Source organism: Theobroma cacao, chromosome 3 (assembly GCF_000208745.1).
Source record: "Theobroma cacao cultivar B97-61/B2 chromosome 3, Criollo_cocoa_genome_V2, whole genome shotgun sequence".
Taxonomy (NCBI): domain Eukaryota; kingdom Viridiplantae; phylum Streptophyta; class Magnoliopsida; order Malvales; family Malvaceae; genus Theobroma; species Theobroma cacao.
The window spans coordinates 36,051,856-36,074,596 of NC_030852.1; the positions used below are offsets into that span (position 1 = coordinate 36,051,856).

Below are 22,741 nucleotides of genomic sequence, written 5' to 3' on the forward strand. Positions count from 1 at the left end.
GAATCTGACAAAGCCCCCTGTACTCATAGAATCCGGTGGGCTCGTCCCAGAACCGGCCCATCCAACCCATGCCTGTCTGTGCTGCTGCGCGCTTATCCTCGTATCCATCCAACACACACCCTTTGGCTTCTCAAAAAAAATAATCCAATTCCATCCATCGCCGGCGAATTATCCGTCCGGTCACCCTCCGATCTGATCCATGACCTTATCAGACGACGAAGACAAGTTCTTGGCAAACTTCCTCGAATCCGAACTCTCCAATGAGGTTCTCTTCCCCCCCTCCTCTTTCTTTACCTATAATTTTTATGCTTCTCCGATGGAAATTTGATGAAATTGAATTGTCTCGATTTTAGGAGGAGAGGGAATTGGAGGAGCCTGAAGCCAAGCGATTGCGCGGAGGAAAGGATGATGAGGAAGAGGAACCAAAACGCAAGGGAGAGGGGGCTTCTTGTTCCAATCCGAATCCGGATTCGGGTCCGGGCCAAGTGAAGAACAACAGCAGTATAAGTGTTCCTCGGAGGATTGAGAGTGGAACTTTTAGCAAGATCCCTCCTGAGCTGTTCCCTCACATCCTCAAATTTCTTTCATCCGAGGTGCTTTTCATAATCTGCTCTTTGAAATTTCTGTGGTTCTTTTTCTCAAAAGTCTCAATTTTGATATCGTGTTTGTTATATATACATATGAATTTGCAGGATCTTGTATCGTGCTCGCTGGTATGCAGTTTCCTGAATTACGCGGCAGCTGATGAGTCCTTGTGGCGTCGCCTGTGAGTTTTTTATTCTCTTTGGTTTCTGATATTCAAAATTTCTTCCTTTTTCTTTTTCTCTTTCACATTTTGTTGATCGTTGATACATCTAGCTCAAGTTATCTGCATAATGCGTGGTTAATGTCTTAGACAGAAAAATGGAATTTGCGTGATGGAAAATGCATGTGCAGTTCCTTGTTGAGTGTATTTAATGTCTGTGTTACTAATTTACTGGTTTGTTGTAGTTAATTTTGCATGTATATTTATTTCTTTGATATTGTTCTCGAGGTTTAGAGGTGTGCTTTTTCTCACATTTTTGTTTGGCATGCCGCACACCCCCCACCCATATGTATGTAGGTATATGTATTTGTATCCCATGTTGGCCCTTTCACTCAGTAAATCCTGGCCCTGCTACTTGAAACAACAATTTTGAACTTGTGTAGGTATTGTATGAGGTGGGGTTTGTTGCCTCCAACAAAAATAAGAGAATGTGCTTGGAAGAAGCTTTACATTCAGGTACTTTTGGTTTATACCTCTCAATTTAAGATTCCTTTATGTTTTAGATTTGTATTTTGTTAACATCCTCAACTTATTTATCCTGTGAAAGCCCCCTGTATTAAGTTAGTGGGCACACAGCCTCCTTGCATGATAATTTTACTTGTGCTAATGATTATGATGCCACTGTTGGTATTTTAATTTTTGTTCTTGAACTTTGAGGGCTTAATATGCATACATAATCAGCTTTTCGTATTAAAAATTGAGTGCAAAAAGGTATGTCTTCTTTCTAACATCAGCTTTTAGCATAACAATCCTTATTGAAATTTTCTATCTGCATACTTCTTGAGGTCGAATCAGCTGGTCTGCATGCTTCTTGTGACATTTTCAATGTAATGAAACATGTTTTTCCTTTACAGCGTGATGAGGAGGACATGATTGAACTTGTTAGGAACTGTCCATCTGAATTTAAAGAGTACTACATTCAAATGCAAGCAGCAAAAAGAAGCCAAGCACCTCTTCCTTCGCAGGTAACATGGTTTTACTGATCTTTGACCCATTAAAAGAGGAAAAGATGTTTTAGGGTCCTTGCACTGAGGATATTGTAGAGATGGCTTATTGGAGTCCTTTCATTTACAGACTGTGTTTTTGAGTAATATATATTCAAATTTCCCCCATGTTTGTTGAAAGCTATGAATGTCATGGTAGTGTCAAAATCATGACGTGCTCCATGAATTTAAAGAGAAACGTTCCTTAAAAGCCATCGTCATTCTTCAGCAAGAATATTTCTTTTTGAATGCAAGAACTGGTTCATCCTTTAAGGACATGCATGAAGATGCTTAAATCTGTTTTCCACTTACAAGAATCCAAACTGAAATGTGTCCTTTTGGCTGTTTTCTTCTTCTTTTTCATTTTTTTCTCTCTTTGTGAAGGTGAAGGATGACTTGATAATTCTGGACAAGACAGTTGCTGATCAAGTATCTATGTGGAAAAGCAGTCGGGGTCTGGCTGATAAGGTTGTTGCTGACCATGCTTGTTCTGGAGAAACATGTTCGTACTACCAAATTGGAGATGTATTTGTTTGTGAGAAGACTGGGCAGGTTCATGGTAGGACTTGATATCAGTTGTGGCATTTCTCTTGCACATTAACGTGTACAACTGCATGCCTAATTATTGTGGGACTTCAATTTATGGTTTTTATTTATGCTTTTTCTTGTCCCAGTATGTGATGATACTTGTCGAGAAGTCATTTTGGACCCCACCAATGAGCTTTTGGTCTGCACAATATCAGGCCACTGTTTTGATAGGTTACTGTCACCATCCGAAATGGAATTGGATCCAGTGAGTAGAAGTTCTCTTTAAGCTATTTGTTCTTCTTGCAAGGTTTCCATTAAAATTTTAAAGTAACATTTCATGAAATTTTGGTTCACGAATGTGAAAAGGACAGCCTTTTCTATGCTATTTCTGTTTTAAGGAAGGATATGAGTTCATCATCTTCACTTTTTAGATTTTCTTATCGATTCCTAACACTTGTATGTGCTGGTCAAACTTCCAGGAGCAACAGCAAGGAGGTGGCACAGATGAAGCAGAACCATTCATGGGATCTGGCCGATTTGGTAATAGAAATTACTTGAATCTCAATCTTGAATGCTTTCCCTGATTTTACTGTATTGTATATACATATATCTCATTTTGATGTCTGTGGCAGCACGAGCTTACTTACTAGGATACAACTGCGACGATGAAAAGGAGCTGGAAGCTGCTTTGAGGTTTTGTTGATCCAAATCTTTGTTAATTTTAGGTGGGTGTATTTATGCGGGTAAATTAGTAAAAGGCCAAGGCCACAAATGTTCACATGTCTGGCATATGAATGTTTAGGTTTTGCTTGATTCTACAGTTGTACGACTGTTAGATATAAGTCAGACCATTCAGTTTTAAGCTATCATATTACTTGGTTATATAGTATGATAAAAATCCCCCGTCCCTGAATCTTATATTGTAACATTTTGGCCCAAGGCGAGTGGCACATGATTTCGATTGAAGTCAAAGCATTAGCACATGGTTACCCGTGGATGGATGATAGGCAATTGATATTGCCACCCTCAAACTAAACAGGAAATAGTCGTGGTTGGAGCATAAAATTATGTTATTCCCTGAAAAATACCACTAGTGTTTTGACCCAACTCAAAAGTAGAGAGAATGTCGAGCTTCTATGAAATTCGTGGAGCTTCCTTCTTTTAAAGAAAAAAAGATAAAAAAACTTTCGGGATGAAATCATAGAAAGGTTTCTAATTGACAAGTACCCGGTCACTACCTCTTTCTTTTTTATTTTATTCTGAGAGTGAAAGGAAAACAGATTAAGAAAACAGCAAGGAAACTTGAATTCATTCGTGGAACAAAATGAACGAGAAAGAAAAGGTTCCAGAACTACCGCGTTATGGTTGCATTGCAGATTATATATACAGAGTCCACGTGTCGTTTGCCCCTACGGATTAGCGGAGTCGATTACGCGTTGAAGCAACGCGTGGAAACCCTTCAAATTCGGAGATATATATAATATATATATCCAAATTTTGATTTAACGCAGTTGTTCGTACACCTCTCTCTCTCTCTCTCTCGCTCTCGCTCTGTAAGGCCTCTCAACTCATCTCTTTAATGTTGGCTTGTACCTTTTCTCTTATCTCTCCCAGATGTTCTTCTTTCATATAAATATTCGCTTCTTATTTTATGTATTTTGTTGTTTTGATGTCATCTGAAACGTTGTTTCATGTTTTGTGATCGTTTGTCTTAACGTATGCCGGCCCTGCTCCATAATCTTATCAAAATTCGACAACATTCCCAGAACATGGCTCCGTTTTCTGAAGATCTCAAAATTTGTTTAATTTCTCATCAACTCTTTGGGAAATTTTTGTATTATCGCTTCCAATTGATACCTTTTTGCTTGTCTAGTTCTTGATTGGATCAAAATGGCGACTTTTGATTTGGGAAATTTGTCGACAGATGGAACTCTTTTTTTAAAAAATTTTTGTAATTTCTCGCTTGCTGGAACAAGTTTGTCTGATCATGGTATCCTGATCTTGAGTCCTGACATTGTATGTTATCCTCCATACGAATGTTTGTGACTTGTTTACTTGTTGGGTAATTCGGGATTTATGTACCAATATTTATGATTATGTTTTTCCTTTTTCTTATTTTGATCAAAGTGTATTATGTCTTCACTTTCTAGAAAGCAGAAATGTTAAATGTCTTCTCATCACTGCTTTTGCTATTTGTGTCACAGGACTCATTCTTGGTTGAAAAAACATGGGAAAGGACAAGGACAAGCATAAGCACGATGACAAGGGTCTCTTTTCACACCACCATGGTCATGGAGGTTACCCTCCTGGTGCATACCCTCCACCTCCTGGGGGATATCCCCCTGCTACAGGGTATCCCCCTCATGCAGGATACCCCCCGCAAGGTTATCCACCTCAAGGCTACCCACCAGCTGGATATCCTCCTGGTGGATACCCTCCATCTGGTCATCCTGGTGGATACCCTCCATCTGGTTATCCTGGTGCATCTCATTCAGGTAAAGTTCCCAAGGTTATCGTATACCTCTACCTCATGAGCTATAATATGAGAATCATCCGTGCCAATAATTAGCTAATCTTGTATTTCTGACTCTATCTTTAGGGCACGGTGGCCTTGGGGCAATGATTGCTGGTGGGGCTGCAGCTGCTGCGGCTGCTATGGGGGCTCACCACGTGGCCCATGGTGTTCATGGTGGTCATCATGGTGGTTATGCACACCATGGAAAGTTTAAGCATCATGGTGGCAAATTCAAGCATGGGAAGCATGGCAAATTTAAGCATGGGAAGCATGGCAAATTTAAGCATGGAAAGCATGGATTATTTGGAGGCAAATTCAAGAAGTGGAAGTGATTTACCTGGTTGTCAACTGAATGTAACGAATTGACTCCCAAGATCTCTAGTTATGGTTTCTATGAATAATCTTTTCGTTTGCCATTGGTTTACATTTCGAAACACTGTTGGCTGAGTCGGACGTAAGCAAGCAATTATTTGTCGTTTATGGCTTTTATCATATGTTTGTACATGAAACTGATGGATCGGCCGAGGTTAGTACCTGTTGGGGCCTGAAATGGTTATTACATGCTTTAAATCCAAAAAGTACAACCTTTTGGAACACTCTTGGTTTGTATCGGATTCTTTCCATGGCACACTTCTCCTAAATGGTTGTTGCCTATCTGCTAGAGCCTCAAAGACGAAGTTTAATGCTCATACTCGTGGAATAATCCAAAAAGTTTAATGCACACTAATAGTCATTTATTTCTAAAATAAGATAAGGTTCCAAGTGGAGAAAATTGAACAGTGTCATACTCGTGGTCGAGAAAAGAGAAGATTCCAATTAATCATGAGAAAACTAGAAAAGCAAATGGTATCAACCAATGAAAAGATAAAATTAATGTTTGCTTCAAACAAGAAAAAAGCGCCCCTTAAAAGGTAGAGTAATGGAGTAACTGTAAAATGACAGAACCTTAAATTATAATTCAATAAACAAAGATGAAGCTCAATATCTCAATTCAACATCCTTCCTCTTAAATATTCGAACATCTAGTGAAAAATACCACGGAGGTATGGCAAGACAGAAAAGTACCAAGCATTCTAACTCACCAAATATCAATCAAAATTGGTGAAACAAAAAAGCACACTATAGGATAAAATTTTTCTAAACAAGTGTTATGTGAGCTCCTTTAGCAGCAAGATGGATATGAGCTCCTCACCAGGCGAAGGACCTATTTTCCACTCGTCAACATATCAGAACAACTCATTTGAGATCCCATGATTACCCAACATTGATGTGCTTTCATCTTATCACAATTAGCAACTGCAATGGACAGTAACACTAGTTCAGCAGCCACCAGATAAGTGCATAAACAATCTAACAGAAATGAATTATTTCACACCTGTACGAAACATGTCAATCATCTAAATAATAATATGACCCAGCAGACTTTTGCTCTCTGTCCTTAGTTGAGTCCAATTTGTTGATTCTTGGTCGGTAATTGGTTGGGTCCCGCCTAAACGTAATGTCCAGATGCTGTGGAGTGCAACAATGTGCAACAGTGAGCACCAAACAGCATGCACACACAGGCAAAGTGTAATAAGAAATTTCAAAGGAAAAAGACAACCAATAGAGAAGGGAGGAAACAGCTGCAAGACTCACAGATAAGAAGAGATTCATGCCAGTCAACAAGGACTGAGGAGAATTTGCAATACAATCCACTGAGGGCTTCCCTTCATACACAATAACTCGATCTGCAAGGTAAGTCGCCATTATAAAATCATGCTCAACCACGAAAGCAGTTTTCTTTGCATGGAGGATAAACCTCTTTATGACTTTAGATGCAACAATACGCTGCTCAGAGTCAAGATAAGCACTTGGTTCATCTATCAGATAAATATCAGCTGGCTGCATGAAATAAAACAAACAAGTGCATTAGGCAGTGGCCCAATGTATTGGCCCTTCAGAGCATCAGGGGCAGCAGGTTAACAACAGCCCAAAACAAAAACCATATGTCCTAAAAGGTATACAATGGAACAATATTACATGGAAAAGTAGATTGTGTGGGAGTGTGTGCACATTTAAGCATGTACTCAGATACATGTGCATGGAAACATGATGCTTCGGTTGGAATGAAGTAAGGACACCCACCTATCATTGGCACCTCCAACAATTTAGGTTCAAAACCAATCACATTTCAAATTTGTCAGGAGATACAGAGAACTTGGAACATCTATTTTTCAATTTATATATATCCTTAACTGTTGGTGATTTCAAAATATTTACCTTCCCAAGGCATAGACATAATGCCACTCTTTGCAACTCTCCTCCAGAAAGATTAACCACTTCCTGATCCATCAATTGTTCAATGAGAAGAGGCTTCATCACATCTGAAACAAACTGAGGATGCATGTATGAATCACGTATCTTTTGATGTAGCAAGTGCCTGACTGTAGATTGAAATTTGGGACTGATCTTCTGGGGCTTGTATGAAACATTAAATTCGGGTATCTCCACATCAGAACCTTCGATGCTATCAGATTTCAACAAACCAGCCTGCAGGTTTACTCAATAATATTAATCAACTTATACAAGAGACAGGAGACTCATAATGACTTAACACAGGTTCTATAATGAATGCACAAACAATGAAAGAGCAAAATACCAGCATACGGATGAATGTGGTCTTCCCTGTACCATTCTCCCCCAGCATTACAATAATCTGAGAATCAGTAAATTCGCCCTCAATCACTTTAAGTTTAAAGTTGCCCTGAGTTTTTGTCATGGTTGGGTATTTGTATCGTGCATAGGTTTCAATTTCCTCAGCACTTTCCTGTGGGGTCTCTGCAACCTAAAACAAAAGGGAAACAGAAAGTGAAGACAGGAACTTAAAGCTGAATAAGGTGTGCACAAATGACAATACTAACAGGTTTACCTTGAAGGTTAAAGATTCATCTCGGAACCTTAGATTTTCTGTAGGGACAAATCCAGCCAAGAAGATATTGATTCCTTCTCTTACAGAAAAGGGAAGGGTTACAACTCCATATGCACCCGGTTTTCCATACAAGCAGCAAATGAAGTCCGATAAGTAATCCAGGACACTAAGATCATGCTCGACGACAATGACATAGCTGAAATACAGTGTACAAGCATAATTACCCAAATTAGATCTGTTCAACTACTAAGAAGCATTTAAGACTAGGGACAAATGAAGATTTAACCTATTAGGCCTGAGAAGAGATCGAACAACTTGTGCTGCTTTTAGTCTTTGTTTCACATCAAGATAACTCGAAGGTTCATCAAACATATATATCTCTGCATTCTGTATGGCAACAACAGCAATAGCAAATCTCTGGAGCTCACCACCAGATAAATCCCCAACATTACGGTCTATGACTTGGTTCAGTTCAAGATCAACACAGAGTTCTGCCTTCATCTCTCTCTCATCTTTTTGGTCAAGCACCTGCCCCACATTCCCTTGAACTGCCTTTGGAATATGATCAACATACTGTGGCTTGATGATGGCCTGTTAATAAAAAGACTATCAGCAGATGTGAAGGCAATATAGGGTATCGCAGGAAACTTCTCAAAGTTGCTATATTCATTGTTGCCAGCAATGCAAAACATATAAAAGTTGAAGAGGAAGTAGCACTTCTTATCAATCATCAAATTTTTGCTTGCACGTTCCATAGTTAAAGAACTTTAGATTACAAGTAAAAAGGAACATTACAGGCGGATTATTCAACTAAACTATCTTAACTGAAAAATTAAACAGGTTCAACTTCACATAAGTTATTCCCCAGGGACACTCAAGGGGCCTAGATTAGACTAATAAGGGATTCCAACACCAATGCTGGGAATATAATTGAAGTTAAAAAAAAAAAAAGGTCACGGTTAAACTATTTATGATACTTTGCACAAACTGAATCACACAAGATATCTTTTATGGACTTTTCTTAAAAAAAGAAAAAAAGATCTCCTTTATGGAACAAATGTTGAATTATAGGAAAGTTAGTTGTTGATATGGAAGCAATACCACCCATTGAATCCCACAAGCTAATCAGGAAAAATTATAAAAAAGAAACATGCAATTTAAAGATGCAGAATCAAATCACTTTATTTTCCAAAGGTTCAAAAAAGCCCTAAATGTAATCAGGTTAAAAACACTTAAAAATCCATGTAAAGAAGCACCTTCAGATTATCTTCCAAGATGCGAGTAAAATAATTCTGCAACTCAGATCCTCGAAAATAGGTCAAGATTTCCTGCCAATCTGGAGGGTTCTGCAAATGGATTGTCCAAATACGTAAATAATTAACATACATAAAGAAGCAATTAATGAAACAAAGCCTCAAGGAATTACATTGAAGCGGCCCAAGTTTGGCTTGAGTTTGCCAGCCAGAACTTTAAGGGCAGTTGACTTCCCAATACCATTGGTTCCAACCAGACCAAGAACTTGCCCAGGCCTTGGAACTGGCAACCTGAAATCGGAATTCAAAACCATCTCAATCTACAGAAAGCAAATGGGGGTGGACAGAGGATGAGAAAAACAAAGAAATAGGAAAAATGCCGCCAACAATTTTCTAGGAAAAGCAACAATGAACCAACCTGTGTAATTTGAAAGTATTGGGACCATATCGATGGGTTGTATCTTTATCCAAATCTCTTGGTAAGTTGATAATTTGAATTGCTTCAAATGGGCATTTCTGCATGAACAGATCAAGCGTTCAGCTTCAGCCAAATGCTCTTTTCTATCCCACATGGAAACAGACACAGAAAAGGATATGATAACAGAGCAGGATTACATACCTTCACACAGATACCACAACCAATGCACAACTCCTCAGAGATGAAAGCAATCTTAGAAGCAGGAGTAACCTCAATACATAGCTTCCCTGAAGCCAGAGTACTGAATGTGAGACACATAATTTGTAGCACTTGAAGACATAAAGTAGACCCAAGAAACAACTGATGGTCAAACAACAGCCAGAAAAGCTCAATAGTAAAGCTTATTCGGCCCAAAAAAAAAAATTGTTGATTGATGCAGGTCAATTTTCATGCGTGCGTTTTGGGATTGAAAATTTATCAGCTGAAACTATCATTGGGAAGAATTCATTAACTTAATTCCATTAAGATCAAATAAAAATCCTTTTTTCTTTTTACCCCAATTTCCAATCTCAGAAAACAGGAAAAACCCCACCAGCGAAAACCAATAACAGAATCAATTTTCCAGATAAAATTAATCAGTCTCGGCGAGAGTGAAGTTTAATTTTTTTTTTTCAAAGGGGTTACCAGTTTTAACAACAGGGCAGCTCTTCTTGCACTCTTGGCGGCACTTCTTGGGCTTGCACCGGTCGGAGCTGACAATCGCAATACGCGTCAAGCGATCCGCCATTCCTCTCCTCTGAACACTTTGATTGACAAAAAAGAAACCCAAATCAATATTAACAGTTAAAAGGAATTAAATAACTAGTAAAGATTATTATTTAGTATTAGGGAATTCGAGGTCGGTTGCGTTTGTTGATTTTACCCTGTCCCCGGCCGGAATCAAAGAGCGACGGACGACGGAAATTGGAGAGAGAGAGAGAGGGAGGGCGTGTGCTTGGATTGCGACGAGATGAGCGTAGAGCACACGCACGTAGTCTAAAGTGGACAACGTTAGGGTTTTCACTGCTGCTTCCGTGTCATAAAAACAGGGCTTGGCTTCTGTCTTTTAAGTATTTGTGTAATTCTCTCTCTCTTTATCATGTCGGTTTCACAGTTGGGTCGGGTACGGGTCTTTGCCGTACACTCCAGGCGGGCCGCTCCCAATCTAGTACTAGAGTTACACCGACTTTATATTACTAGTAAATTTACCTTTACTAGAAGAAAATCATTTTATTAGTTTTGTTACACTTTATTTATTTTAAATGCAACTTCTATCAAAATAATAAAACTAAAATAAAATTTTTGGCAAGTGAAATTTATTTTCCGAATTATTAATATTCGGACGCATCACCTTTTTATCAATTATAATGCTTCATTGTCAACTTTTTTCATGTCATAATTATTTATTATTGGATTTAATAAAAGCAAATGACACTATAAAATAAAAATCAAGACGATCACATATATGAACTTATTTTCAAAAATTCAATGGAAATATACAAAATATGAAAAAAAAAATTGAACATAAAGCAACAGATTTACTTGAACATGAAAGGGTATCAAGAAAATTGGTTGGTTGGCGAATAGGTTATATTAGTAGTATAAAATTCGATTATTTGAAGGAATAATGGTGTGATCATTTTCACATGGAACCAACATCAATAAGGCTGTAAGCAGGCAGCTTTTTCAATTTTCTCTCCTGGATTGTTTGCCTCAACTCCATGGCGTCTTTCCATCCTCCTGCACTGACATACATGTTGGCCAGTGAAATATAATAGCCAACATTTTCAGGTTCCAATCCAAAAAGATGTTCTGCAACTTTTCTTCCTATCTCAATGTTTCCATGATAGTTACAAGCACTTAACATGGCTCCCCAAACGCCAGGTTCAGGCTCTCTTGCTATCTGCTTGATGAATTCGTAGGCTTCTTGCAGTTTTCCAGCTCGCCCCAGCATATCGACAATGCACACCTGGTGCTCAGTTACTGGTTCTACTCCATATTCACTCAACATAAGGCTGTAATACCAAAGACCTTCATTGACAAGCCCTGAATGACTGCAAGCTGATAAAAGATTTATGAACGTGCTTTTGGATGGTCTAAGTCCGGACCCGCACATTTCATGGAATAGTTGAACTGCCTTTTTACCATTACTATGGTATCCATATGCAGATATCATAGAATTCCAATCTGCAACAGACTTCTCCTTTGACCTAGTAAATATTTGGCAGGCTACATCCAGCCTTCCGCAATTGCTGTACATATCCAGAAGGGCTGCAGATACATAACAATTCCCAGAAAGTCCAAACCGGAATACATGTCCATGGATCTGTTTTCCCTGCCTTAAAAATCCAAGCTGATTGCAAGCAGAGAGAAGGGCAACAATGGTGATTTCGTTAGGTTCAAATTCAAGAAAGTGAAATAATTCAAGGGCCCTTCTTCCATCCTTATTCTGGGAAAAAGCAGAGATCATGCAGTTCCACGAACATAAGTTTCGACTGGAACAGAAACCAAACACTGATCTTGCGCTCTTAGTGTGACCGCATCTGCCATACATAGTGGTTAATGCATTCTGCACACGAGTTTCTGATCCTGAAAAAGTTTTAATAGCAAGACCATGTAAGGATTTTCCTTCATAAATCAAGGCAAGATTTCCACAAGAAGATATAACATTTACAAGGGTGATAGCATCATGTCTAACATTTGTTTCCTGCCTCATCATATTGAATGTAGCTAAAGCTTCTCGGAAATGGCCATTCTGCGTGCAACCAACAATTATAGTGTTCCAACAAGCAATGTCCTCTTTAGCAGAAATTTTCTCTAGCAACATAAAAGCAGCTGTCAAGTCCCCACAATTAATATACATGTGCGTGAGAGAGTTGACTGCAAGAATATTGCTTGAAAACCCTGCCTTTAGCTGCCAGCAGTGAATTGATTTACCAAACTGGAGGGAATTGGGGGAAATGCAAGACGGAAGAACAGCCAATAGGGTTGACAAACTCCACTGTGAACACTGATGGATCAGTTTCTTAAATAAACTTTGAGCTTCTTTAGACTGCCTGTTTTGGCTGTAGCAAGAGATCATTGTATTCCATGAGACCAAGTCTCTTTTTGGGATCATATCGAACAAAAACTCTGCCTTGACAACAGAATTGCATTTTGAGTACATGTCCAAAAGGCTATTAATCACCAATGCATCTGACATCATCTGTTTACGAATTGCATATCCATGAATACTTCTCCCTTCTCTCAATAACATCCTCTCTGCACCAAATGACATTAAGGTAACTAAAGTCACCATGTCAGGCTGAGCATATCCTGTTAGTTGCATTTTGTAAAGCAGATCAAACGTTTCCAAAGTCTTTCCATTTGAGGCAAACCCCCCAATCATTGCATTCCATGAAATGACATCCTTATACACCATTTCATTAAACACCGACTCTGAAGCTTCAGTATCTCCATACTTTGAATATAATGAAATCAGAGAGTTGGAACACGAGATGTCAGATTTGTACCCCAGTTTTATTCCCCATCCATGAATGACTTGACCAGAAGTTAACTCCTCCAAAGCAGCAGATGCTGAGATAGCACTTGATAAACTCACAGTATCCACTCTAACTCCCAAATAAATCATCTCTTTGAAACACCACAGGGCCTTTGCAGGATGACCATTATGAAGAAAACCATTTATCATTGAATTCCAAGAAACAGCATCTCTACTTTCCATCCGTGCAAACATAGACTCAGAAGAGGTCAAGTCACCACATTTAGCATACATGTCTAATAGAGCATTACATAAACTACAATCGCAAAGCATTCCCACTTTTATGCTCAAACAGTGAAGACTCTTCCCATGTATCGAGTACTTCATATGGGATAAAGCTGACACAGCAAGTAGCAAAGTTATAGAATCAAAACCACAACCCACTTCAACCATTTCAACAAAAAACTGCATGGCAACACCATAGGACTTATTTTCAACAGCAGCACTGATTATAGCATTCCTAAAGATGATATCTTTGTCATCAAATTCGTCAAATAAAGCCAAGGATGAGTTGAAATCTTTGGCTCTTGAATAAGCAGTGAGGAGAGAGGTGCAAGCTGGCAAGTGAGCAAGAGCACCAATCTTGATTGCTGAGCAATGGGCGGTTGTGGCTGTTACTAGGTTGGGTCTTCCCACGGAGGATTTAAGGAGATCAAGGACATTGTAAAACTGGGTATACTGCTGATGTGGCTCTCGTTGGGGCATTTTGGCGGATGGTTGAAGGACAGTAGAAAAATGAAGGGAATTAACAGTAAAAAGAGGATGAGCATTTGGGAAGAGGCCATATGATTCAATAAACAAGATGGGATTTTTGAGCTTGCAGCTAACAACAATTCTAATTGAGAAATTTTGGTGCTGAGGCAACAAGGCTGAACAGAAGAAGGACCTCCTTATTCCTATGAAGTCTCCTGGGAAGATTGCTTTTGATGTGTGCCTAAAGGACCTAACTGCCCAACAACTACCCATTCAATGTTACATACCCTTTTGGAGTGGGGAATGTTCATCTGTTATCTGTTACATCTTAATTGATAAAAACCAGCAGAATTTTTAAGTACAATACAATTGTGTTGGAGACTTGGAGCTCTGGTTCCAGCCAGGAATTGGAGGGGATAGCGCTCATAATCTCAAGTCCCGGAAAGGAGCAAGGAACTGCAGCTGTGTTGAAAACTAGAACTCTGCGTCAAATTAAAGCGCTCTAAACGATTTTTTTTTTTTACTTATTTGTTAATATGGTCGGGTAGGCTTTCCTTGAGTGTACTCTCCTTTCGAACGAACTCTGTTATAACGACCTAATACGTATAAGATTTTACTCTCTATTGACAAAGAAATGGAAATCGTCTGTTTATCAATTGAACTAACCTGAAGCATTTGCAACTCTAAACATGATAGTATATGACCAATCAGGCTTAAAAGGCTTTGGAACCATTCTCCCTACTGTCATGGCTTATGTTACCAGAGGAACTTTGAGAGTTCGGCTTTGAAAAGCTAAAACCTTGCTGGACTGTAATCACAGTAGGTGATCCCAGAACAGATTAGAGGGAAAGTGAACTCATCTTTCCATAGGTTACTTCAGAATCGGCTTTAAAGAGAAGAAGAATGTATTAAAGCAAGAAATTATAGAAGAAAAGTAAAAGGCAAACATCTTAAATCATCTTATTAAAGCAGTAATAAGCCAGTCATGAAACAGGGTCCTTCAGTAGGCACCATAACTTCCTTCAAATCATTAGCTTCATTTCCTTTTTATTTAGTATTGTGGAAAGGTTAAATACAAGTCAAAATTTTTTTTACCTACAGTTACACTAGCAAAGGGGTGAAAAACAAATCAGCCCTTCACTATTTCAAATTTCAGATTCTGGACATTTTTCCTCTGTAAAGTGATACAACCTCATCCCAGCTACAAAGATGAAACCAGCTTTGAACAGATTTCTGTTTCTCATTTTTCTGTCTCCGACAACTTGGCCATATTTTGATAATATTGGCACGGGGCCTCAGAATGGCGGATGATCATCCTCTGGGGTTTGAGGTGGGGCAGGTTTCCAGCCTGGTTTCTCATCCCAGTACATGTCATAATATATGTGTCCGGGAGTGTGGCTGTCAACACAGCACCATATACCTACATACCGCTTCACACGATTCCTGAATTTCTCCTCTCTTGTCTGAGTGTAAATATACCACTTAGCATATTAGTACAAGACAACCAAACATGAAACGTTTAGATGTATAATAACAATAAAGTAAAATAATAGAAGGAGAGAAGTTGCAGCTTGATGAAAAGACTTGCCTTGTCAGAGAAACCAAGAAAAGCATCTTGCATGGAAGAGAATTGAATTACTTTGACATCCTTGAATGCAGAGAACACTGTCTTGAACTGTAATTTAGTATTAGAATTCAACAAGGTCAATATCAAGCCAACAATGTTAACAACGGATTTGTTTAAGACATTGCTAATAGCATGGACATAGTATTAATAGCAGTTTCATGAAATTACAAACAGAATGAAAGTAACTAATTTACAGTCTCAAATATGAACTTATATTAACCTCCAATCTAGCAAAACTTACAGCCATTTCCCAGCGGGACAGCAATAGCAATATTTGCTATATTTGACCAACCTAAACTCAAACTACTGCCTAACTGAAGGAAAAGTTTATCTCATAATATTGGGCAAACCAAAAGTTTAATCAATGAAAACTTTGTATGATGCAGTGTAACTCGCATATATTTATCATGGAACAATTCACTGCATAGGATCTATTTCATCCGCTTCCATTTCTCTATGGAGATTGAAAAGTCAATTCTTGCAAGGAAGTAGCCTATTTTAACAGATTAAAGCCACATTAACACTTTTCAGTGACTAATCAGTAATAATTTATAAACTGTAACTAAAACGATTCGTGCATGTATATATATCTAAATAAACTAATCGAAGATGCTTTTAAACCTAACCTGAAAATCTTGACCTCTATCCTTTAGTGATTTTATACTTTCTAGAGTCCAATTCTAGTGCAAAAGCGTTTATTATCATACTTATCAGTCATTCCTCCCTTCCATTTCTTAAGAGGAAAATAAAAACGAATAGTTAGTTATCCTACAAGCTCAACCTCTGATTTCTAGCTCAACAGCCAAAGAACCCCTTCAGAAACTTAAGAATGATGCACTCTTGGGTCATAAAGCTACATATCAAGAAAAAGAAAAAGAATCTCTCTTTCACTTTAAGAAGAGAAACACGAATTACTTAATGTTTCTACTGATATAAATGTTCGTACTTGGTCATTTGGTTTTAAATAACAGTTTGGTCTCCTCAACATACAAGTAGCAATATCGGCTCAGGTACTACTTAAGAAATCGCTTCACTAATCACTAAACCTCATTCCACCTTGCCATTCAAACCCACAAAACAAAAATTTCTAGATCCAATCACAATTTTGACATACAGATATCATTCAGCATCCTAGAACAATCTCCTAGCAGCTGTGCACCAAAGACAAAGCTTTTTAAGAACGATACTAAATGGATAGCCTAATAGTTCTGAACATATTTTCCAATTTTAGCTACAATCAAAACTCAACAGTCTAGCAGAAGGTCATTGTATTAAGTCCAACAAATAAAAAATACAGATGTTATTCATCAAGAATATTGGAAGTGATTGCACTTCTATGAAGAAGATACTTCATATAAGCAAATAAAGAATCTGCCATACCGTTTCTTCACCGCTGTGTTTTGGAAATCTTAAAAGACCTGGTCTACTTGTGTTGCTTGATGCATGGCAATCTTCAGTTCCTTCTTGACAAAGCTGAACATCAAGCCACGACTCCTTTACCTGAAACAACATTCCAAACTAAAGTTTCCCGAAGGAGATCATAGAAAAGAAACAATTTAAATTTATACCACTGATATTCATTTACTTGTTGGGGCAACAATGGATTGTTCAGAAAAGAGTACTCTCTGATGTTGATTGCCGGACCAAATTCCTCCACTGGAAGGTCTTTCAACATGACATTTACCTACAGGGCATAATATATTCCTTAGAATTACAAGTTCTCACGCTCTAATAAAGCATCTTCCAATAATAGAACTCTGAAGGAGAGGTTGAGCTCAATCAGAAGACTCATGGACTAAATGAACACAGTTTTAAGTTATTAGCCTAATTGGTTTGTAAGTCACTATCCAGAATTTGACCAAAATAAAAAGACTAGGACTGATCTTAAGGGTTTCAAATTTGATATCCATTGAGAAAAGTATGAACCAACCAGAAGAAATAAGCTTAAAAATTCTAAACAAACTAAAATGAGTTTGTAACAAGTTGGTAATGTACATTAGAATGTCCACATCCTGATTCACTCAAAAAAAAAAAAATCTCAAAAGATTTCTCAGGACTGTTCTGAACAGATATTCCACTGTTGAAAGTCAACAAGAATGTCTACAGCAAGCACCTTCCACAAGCTCCTTGCAATTACGCTGTACTTTAAAAGAGGCAAAATGAAGTGCTCTGACTTGGAGATACTATGGAATTTCATGGACGCACACATAACAAGGAGGGAAAAAACTGCTACAACATGAAAAGGTTGTTTCCAGCTGAAACAAGAAAATGAAATAATGGTTCTGACAGTCAACTAATATATACCTCAAAGACATGGTCCAAAGGGCAGAGAAAAGGTTGTCTAGTCATTGACCCCACCAAAACTCCAGGATGTGGAAACCACAGCCTATCCAACCTGCACCATAGTGGAGGCATAACCTGAAATTTACACAGTGAGAAGCAAAAAAAATGATTAGATAACCTTATGCAAATGCAACACCCAAGCTTACATTTGGAACGAATTAGATAACCTTCACCACAGAATGCTTTACCACTTGCACAACAGATGATGAATTTTTAAATTACAGATGTTGTTGCTTGATTATTTTTGTTACCGCTAGGCACAATTAATTCATGTTAAAACTCATACTTTAAGGGTGTAAGCTAAGAATCTCTTCTAAGAACCACTTTGACACTTTGGTTCAATTTTCCTTCACAAGCTCATTAGAATAGTAATCACAAACTCTTAAGACAATCATGCTAAGTGATCACAGGGCTCTCACCAGCGTACGGTTCAGCAATGAAGCAATAGCAAGCGCTGACCTTATTTGTTTCATCTGAATAGAATTGTCAAAACAGTAAGTTATGAGTACAAACACAGAGCATCTAAGTGGCAGAAGCTAGAAGTTATATATTGATAAATTCATACTTGGTAATTAATAAGAGAGAAGTGTGATTCGAGATTATTCTCCCCCTCCAGTAACAAGCTCTTTGGAATAGAAGGTTTAAATGACAAGAATCCTCCTGCATAGTTCCTTCAATAAGTTAACTGGCAGCATTAAACATGCTGTTAAAGTTCTTTAAAGCAAGTATCAAGATCTAAAATTCCATTTGACTTTATCTTCATCGCTTAAGAAGTTGAAATCAGAATGAACTATATACCCCATTTGTTTAAAATGGGGACAAAGATAAAAGTTAAAAATGTGTTTAGTTCACTATAAAACTCAAAGTTTCCCTGATAAACTTGCTGGATAGTAGGCTTTCCTGCATCCCTTCCTAACCAACACGGGCAGAAAACATAATAGGAGTGGTATCAAATACGAGAAAAACAGCCTATGGAATTATATACCTCATGCATAGAGGATAATCAACATAGCCAAATCCTCTGTTACATAAAGTTTTAACAATCATATATTAATGGGGAAAGCAAATAAATCATAAACGAGGACAACAACATAAGCAAACAGTATGTTACATGGAATATTTACTTCATCCCAAAATACCCACATTGCATAAGTTGGATGCCTATAATCCGTATGAGGTATGACCCCTTCACCTCCACAAGAATGAAAAAACTTACAAAGAGTTTAGCAGGTCCCTGTCAGATCTAGAAATATAACTGAAGCTCGTAAGGATGCAAAAACTGGCTTAAACTCCAATTATCAATTAAGGGGCACTCGAGGTATAATGCATCAATGAAAACAATATACATCCTAAAATCAAATCTTTAATACAGCTGGAACAAAAATACCTAATGCTTTATAGTAGGTATACAACATTTGTAATGCTAATACGCTTCTAACATCACGCCTAGTAAATAGCTGGCACAAAACTACCTGGCGCATCATAGTACTCTGGTGGATCATAGAAAACCATGGCCTCCCGCAGTCGATGACGCTTTCCCTCAGTACCAGCATACTGGAACGTGGTGTGCAAAGCGTATGGCTCCAGCCTAAGTTGTTCATACATGGCCTGCCAATAAAATTAGGGCTTAGGGCATGCTTGGTGTACAACATACGCTGCTATTTATTAACAGGTACATGCAAGATAATTCACAGGCATAAACATGTAAAGAAATATAAGTGATGAAACTGAACTTTAACAACCATCAGTAAAATAAAAACAGGATGAGACTACAGCAAAATCGCCAAGAACTAACATATGGATCCTACCTGAACAAAATAAGTGTGTCCACTACAAAATATACTTTCTGGCAGAATTCCCAGCTTGAGATTTCCATCAAAAGCATAAAAAAGTCCACTATCGTCATCAACGGCCGGCCCTGACTGCCTACGTACAAGTTCATTAAATCCATTCTGATCCCATATCTTATCATCAGCTAAAAGCATATCTTTCCATTCTTTTGCCAGTTTTATTGCAGGCTCTGTTGGCCGCCAGTGGAAAATTCCTATATTGTACGCGGCACCAACTGTTCAAGGAAAAGAAAGAATCAATTTTACCAAAGGAGTTACAAGAATGGCCATATATGAGTTAAAAGAAGAAAGTGATAAATGTGCAAAATAGCCATGTGACTTAAGCTCTGACAGAATGCATGCATGTCAACAACAAAGGGAAAGGCAGGCTTACGGCTGTAGTGCAAACTGAGCAATTCATGCTCAGTACAAGAAGGGTTTTACACTTACAACATAGAAGGAAAAAACAATCTAGAGCCAGCACAGAATACGCTAAGTTCAGAACCACATATGTCAACCCCCTCCCCCCCTCTCTTAAAAAAGATGAGGGCAGGTCTCCTATAACAACACTACATTGGGGCACGACTTGAAAACAGGATAAGAAGATGAAAAGGCAATAATTTTTTAAACATTTTTTTACCTTGTTTCCAGTCAGCCAATCTGTCATCAACAACTGTTGGCACAACTTGGTCACTTGAAGTTAAGACGTCTGCATCCGGGTACCGAGCAAGATATGGAAGTGGATTCTGTCAAAGGAAGATGGCATATGAATTATGACTTTCATGTATATCTTCTGAAGTGACCATAAAGGATCATGAAGTAAAATAAAATGAAATAACGGCATCAAGTTTCTTTTTCATAAAAAAGGTATGTATACGGCGGCACGATAAAAAACATTACACAAGCCAAAAAAAACACACTAAGTGAATTTATTAACTTTTAGAGAGCACAATACCCAGGAACCACTAGTATTTTTATCACTGAAATTTTGGCTCTTAGAGAATCAGAGAAATCTATATTCTTCCACAGTATGATGACATTCTAATAAAATAAAACTTATCTACTTTAGGAAAAAAATGAAACAATCAAAATAATGCTTAGTATCAAGTAAAAAATAAAGAGAGGCTTGATTTAGAGAGGAACAATCAAAGTAACGTGCATAGAATAATACCTTCAACCACACCATGTCTGTATCACACATCAATAGCTCATAACCAAAAGGAAGTATAGCATTTATAAGTAAGACTTTCTCTCTCCCCATTTTATGAAATGTAGGAGAGCCCCAGCCAACATCAATTGTGCTCATATGGCTGCCCATATCGAAGGCTGGAATACCTTTCCAATACAAAGCCTTCAAAAGTTTGGTGTCCATAGCACCTAAATCACAACAATTCCAATTTATTGTCCACTTTTAAGCACAATTTCTGCTTATGTGACTGCTAGAAGATTTGACAACTTACCAACAAGAAGATTAGAAACACCAAGATCTGTCAAGTGTTTAACCCAAGTCAGGATGAAATCCATAAATGCAAAGTTACCAAAAGTGACTATAATGACATTATCTTTTGCCCTTTCTTCGACCAGTTCTTTTGTTAGACTAAAGAACTTTAAAGGTGGCATTTTTGAAGTACGAGGTGGAGCCTCCCAAATAGGTCTCAGGTTGTTGCTGCCAGGTTGTGATGCAATTCCTGAAGGTTGAGAAATGTTGATTGACTGACCACTGGAAAGAGAAACCCCATCTGCCGTATTGATTGAGTTGAGGAGATCAGTTACGAGAATCATGTATCGGAAAAAGGAAAAGCTAAAAGAGTGAAGTTGATGTAGTGAGGCAGAACATCGTCATAAAAGGCATAAAAACAATTCTTGTAACATACAACGAAAGAGGCATTTATGCAAAAGTTGCATTATAATTCCACAAAAAATATGGCCAATTCACAAGTTAAAAAAAAAAAAAACTTATAGCAAGAACTAATAAAACTAGAAGTAGACAACACTTAAAATACAAACAAAAAGCCAAACTAACAAAAATAAAAGAAATGCAAAAAAATTGAGCTCTGTTCTTCCAACCCATGAACAAGGTTTCATTTTGACAAGGACCCAGTAACGAATATGATGTTACTTGGTTTTTCTAATAACATATGTTCAACATTTGCATAAAATGAGAAGAAAACCCAGAAGCTTAAAGAAAGAAAGAAAGAAAGGAAAAAGCAGCTTACTTTGGGAGAGAGAAGGAGATGAAAGCCAAGAAGTAGAGACAGACTGAGTGGTGGAAGCGGATGGAGAGTAAATGGCAGAGAATACGTAAAACGAAGACACCACTATCCCCACTATAACGGTGGCGTATATGGTCAGAAACAGCGGTTTGGAACCAGCAGCTTCTTGAACTGCGTTTCTCCATCCCCCCATCTTTGCGTGGGTTCGATCCTGATTGCCTCACTGATCTCAGACGACCATCATTGTCTTTGTAAAAATTTGATCTGTCTTGGTGTTGAATTTTTCAGGATGGAATCTCAAGACAAAAGAGTGTTGGATGTATATTTTTAAAGAATTTTTAGATCAAATTTGATAGCTGTAAGCTGTACGAACTCACCTGCTCCGCTAGCCCGGCAGCCGAGTCAACTTCCCGAGCTTTGTCTTATTCTATCGTGATCAGGCACTACCTTATTTTAAAACATTTTTCTTATTTCTTTGTTGTTCATTTTATGTCAGTAAGTATGCGAAATTGGCAATAAATTCATATTAATTTTTGTCTTTAAAATTTTATTGATTAAGTTATTACCATAATTTATATAGTGGTCCACATCTCTTTCCATTTGCTACTTTATTTTATAAGATAAATGAAAGGATATAACTAAAGGGGGAAAACAAGGACCTTGATCGGAAGAAGGATACAAATACAAAACACGAGAGAGATTGATTTCTCTGTCAGAATTACACTGTCGGGAGAGGCTCATAAACATGGTCTGGATGTTCATGGGGAAGACAAAGTTTCATATTCTCTTTGTTTTTAATTTTTTATTTTTATAGAAATTAAGATAAAAAAATTTGAATTTTATATATTTTATATTAAAATTTAAATTTTTTTTAATATATATTTAATATTTGTTAATATGAAGAAGTAAAAAAATCATGAAAAATATATTTGTAATATAAAAAAGAAAGAGTTTTAAGTGTCTAAAAAATATTTTTATTTAATATAAAGGAACAGGAACGATGAAAAAAAGAAAAATGACACAGAAAGAGTATTTATTTATAATAT

At 37.7% G+C, this 22,741-nt stretch overlaps 5 protein-coding genes across 6 annotated transcripts; 2 read left to right on the forward strand and 3 right to left on the reverse strand.

Annotated features, from left to right (window-relative positions):
* On the forward strand, window positions 43–3,242 carry LOC18606910 (F-box protein SKIP31). The gene is made up of 9 exons (XM_018117749.1): window positions 43–265; window positions 354–593; window positions 693–766; window positions 1,189–1,261; window positions 1,660–1,770; window positions 2,173–2,347; window positions 2,463–2,581; window positions 2,796–2,856; window positions 2,949–3,242. Exons 1-9 carry the CDS (start codon window positions 200–202, stop codon window positions 3,017–3,019), a joined length of 990 nt encoding a protein of 329 aa, XP_017973238.1. The 5' UTR covers window positions 43–199; the 3' UTR covers window positions 3,020–3,242.
* On the forward strand, window positions 3,789–5,427 carry LOC108661384 (glycine-rich protein A3-like). Its single transcript, XM_018117750.1, has 3 exons — window positions 3,789–3,869; window positions 4,521–4,811; window positions 4,916–5,427. Exons 2-3 carry the CDS (start codon window positions 4,544–4,546, stop codon window positions 5,161–5,163), a joined length of 516 nt encoding a protein of 171 aa, XP_017973239.1. The 5' UTR covers window positions 3,789–3,869; window positions 4,521–4,543; the 3' UTR covers window positions 5,164–5,427.
* Window positions 5,752–10,505, reverse strand: LOC18606911 (ABC transporter E family member 2). Its single transcript, XM_018117748.1, has 13 exons — window positions 10,333–10,505; window positions 10,095–10,213; window positions 9,612–9,697; window positions 9,411–9,508; window positions 9,166–9,283; window positions 8,996–9,085; window positions 8,026–8,330; window positions 7,740–7,935; window positions 7,470–7,655; window positions 7,091–7,360; window positions 6,467–6,712; window positions 6,207–6,340; window positions 5,752–6,127 (listed from the first exon to the last, which is right to left on the reverse strand). The coding sequence occupies exons 2-12, from the start codon at window positions 10,195–10,197 to the stop codon at window positions 6,221–6,223; spliced, it is 1,818 nt and encodes a 605-aa protein (XP_017973237.1). The 5' UTR covers window positions 10,198–10,213; window positions 10,333–10,505; the 3' UTR covers window positions 5,752–6,127; window positions 6,207–6,220.
* Window positions 10,895–14,264, reverse strand: LOC18606912 (pentatricopeptide repeat-containing protein At4g19220, mitochondrial). The gene has a single exon (XM_007040802.2). It carries the CDS (start codon window positions 13,954–13,956, stop codon window positions 11,092–11,094), a length of 2,865 nt encoding a protein of 954 aa, XP_007040864.2. The 5' UTR covers window positions 13,957–14,264; the 3' UTR covers window positions 10,895–11,091.
* LOC18606913 (arabinosyltransferase XEG113) lies at window positions 14,670–22,172 on the reverse strand. Of its 2 annotated transcripts, XM_007040803.2 has the most exons (14): window positions 22,073–22,172; window positions 21,699–21,959; window positions 20,943–21,221; window positions 20,654–20,859; window positions 20,123–20,228; window positions 19,462–19,718; window positions 19,126–19,261; window positions 18,219–18,313; window positions 18,073–18,126; window positions 17,615–17,728; window positions 16,896–16,994; window positions 16,691–16,810; window positions 15,272–15,358; window positions 14,670–15,146 (listed from the first exon to the last, which is right to left on the reverse strand). In XM_007040803.2, exons 2-14 carry the CDS (start codon window positions 21,886–21,888, stop codon window positions 14,979–14,981), a joined length of 1,911 nt encoding a protein of 636 aa, XP_007040865.2. In that variant the 5' UTR covers window positions 21,889–21,959; window positions 22,073–22,172; the 3' UTR covers window positions 14,670–14,978. The 2 variants fall into 2 exon arrangements, with proteins under 2 accessions (XP_007040865.2, XP_017973691.1); XM_018118202.1 differs by lacking the exon at window positions 22,073–22,172 and having other exon boundaries at window positions 21,699–22,060.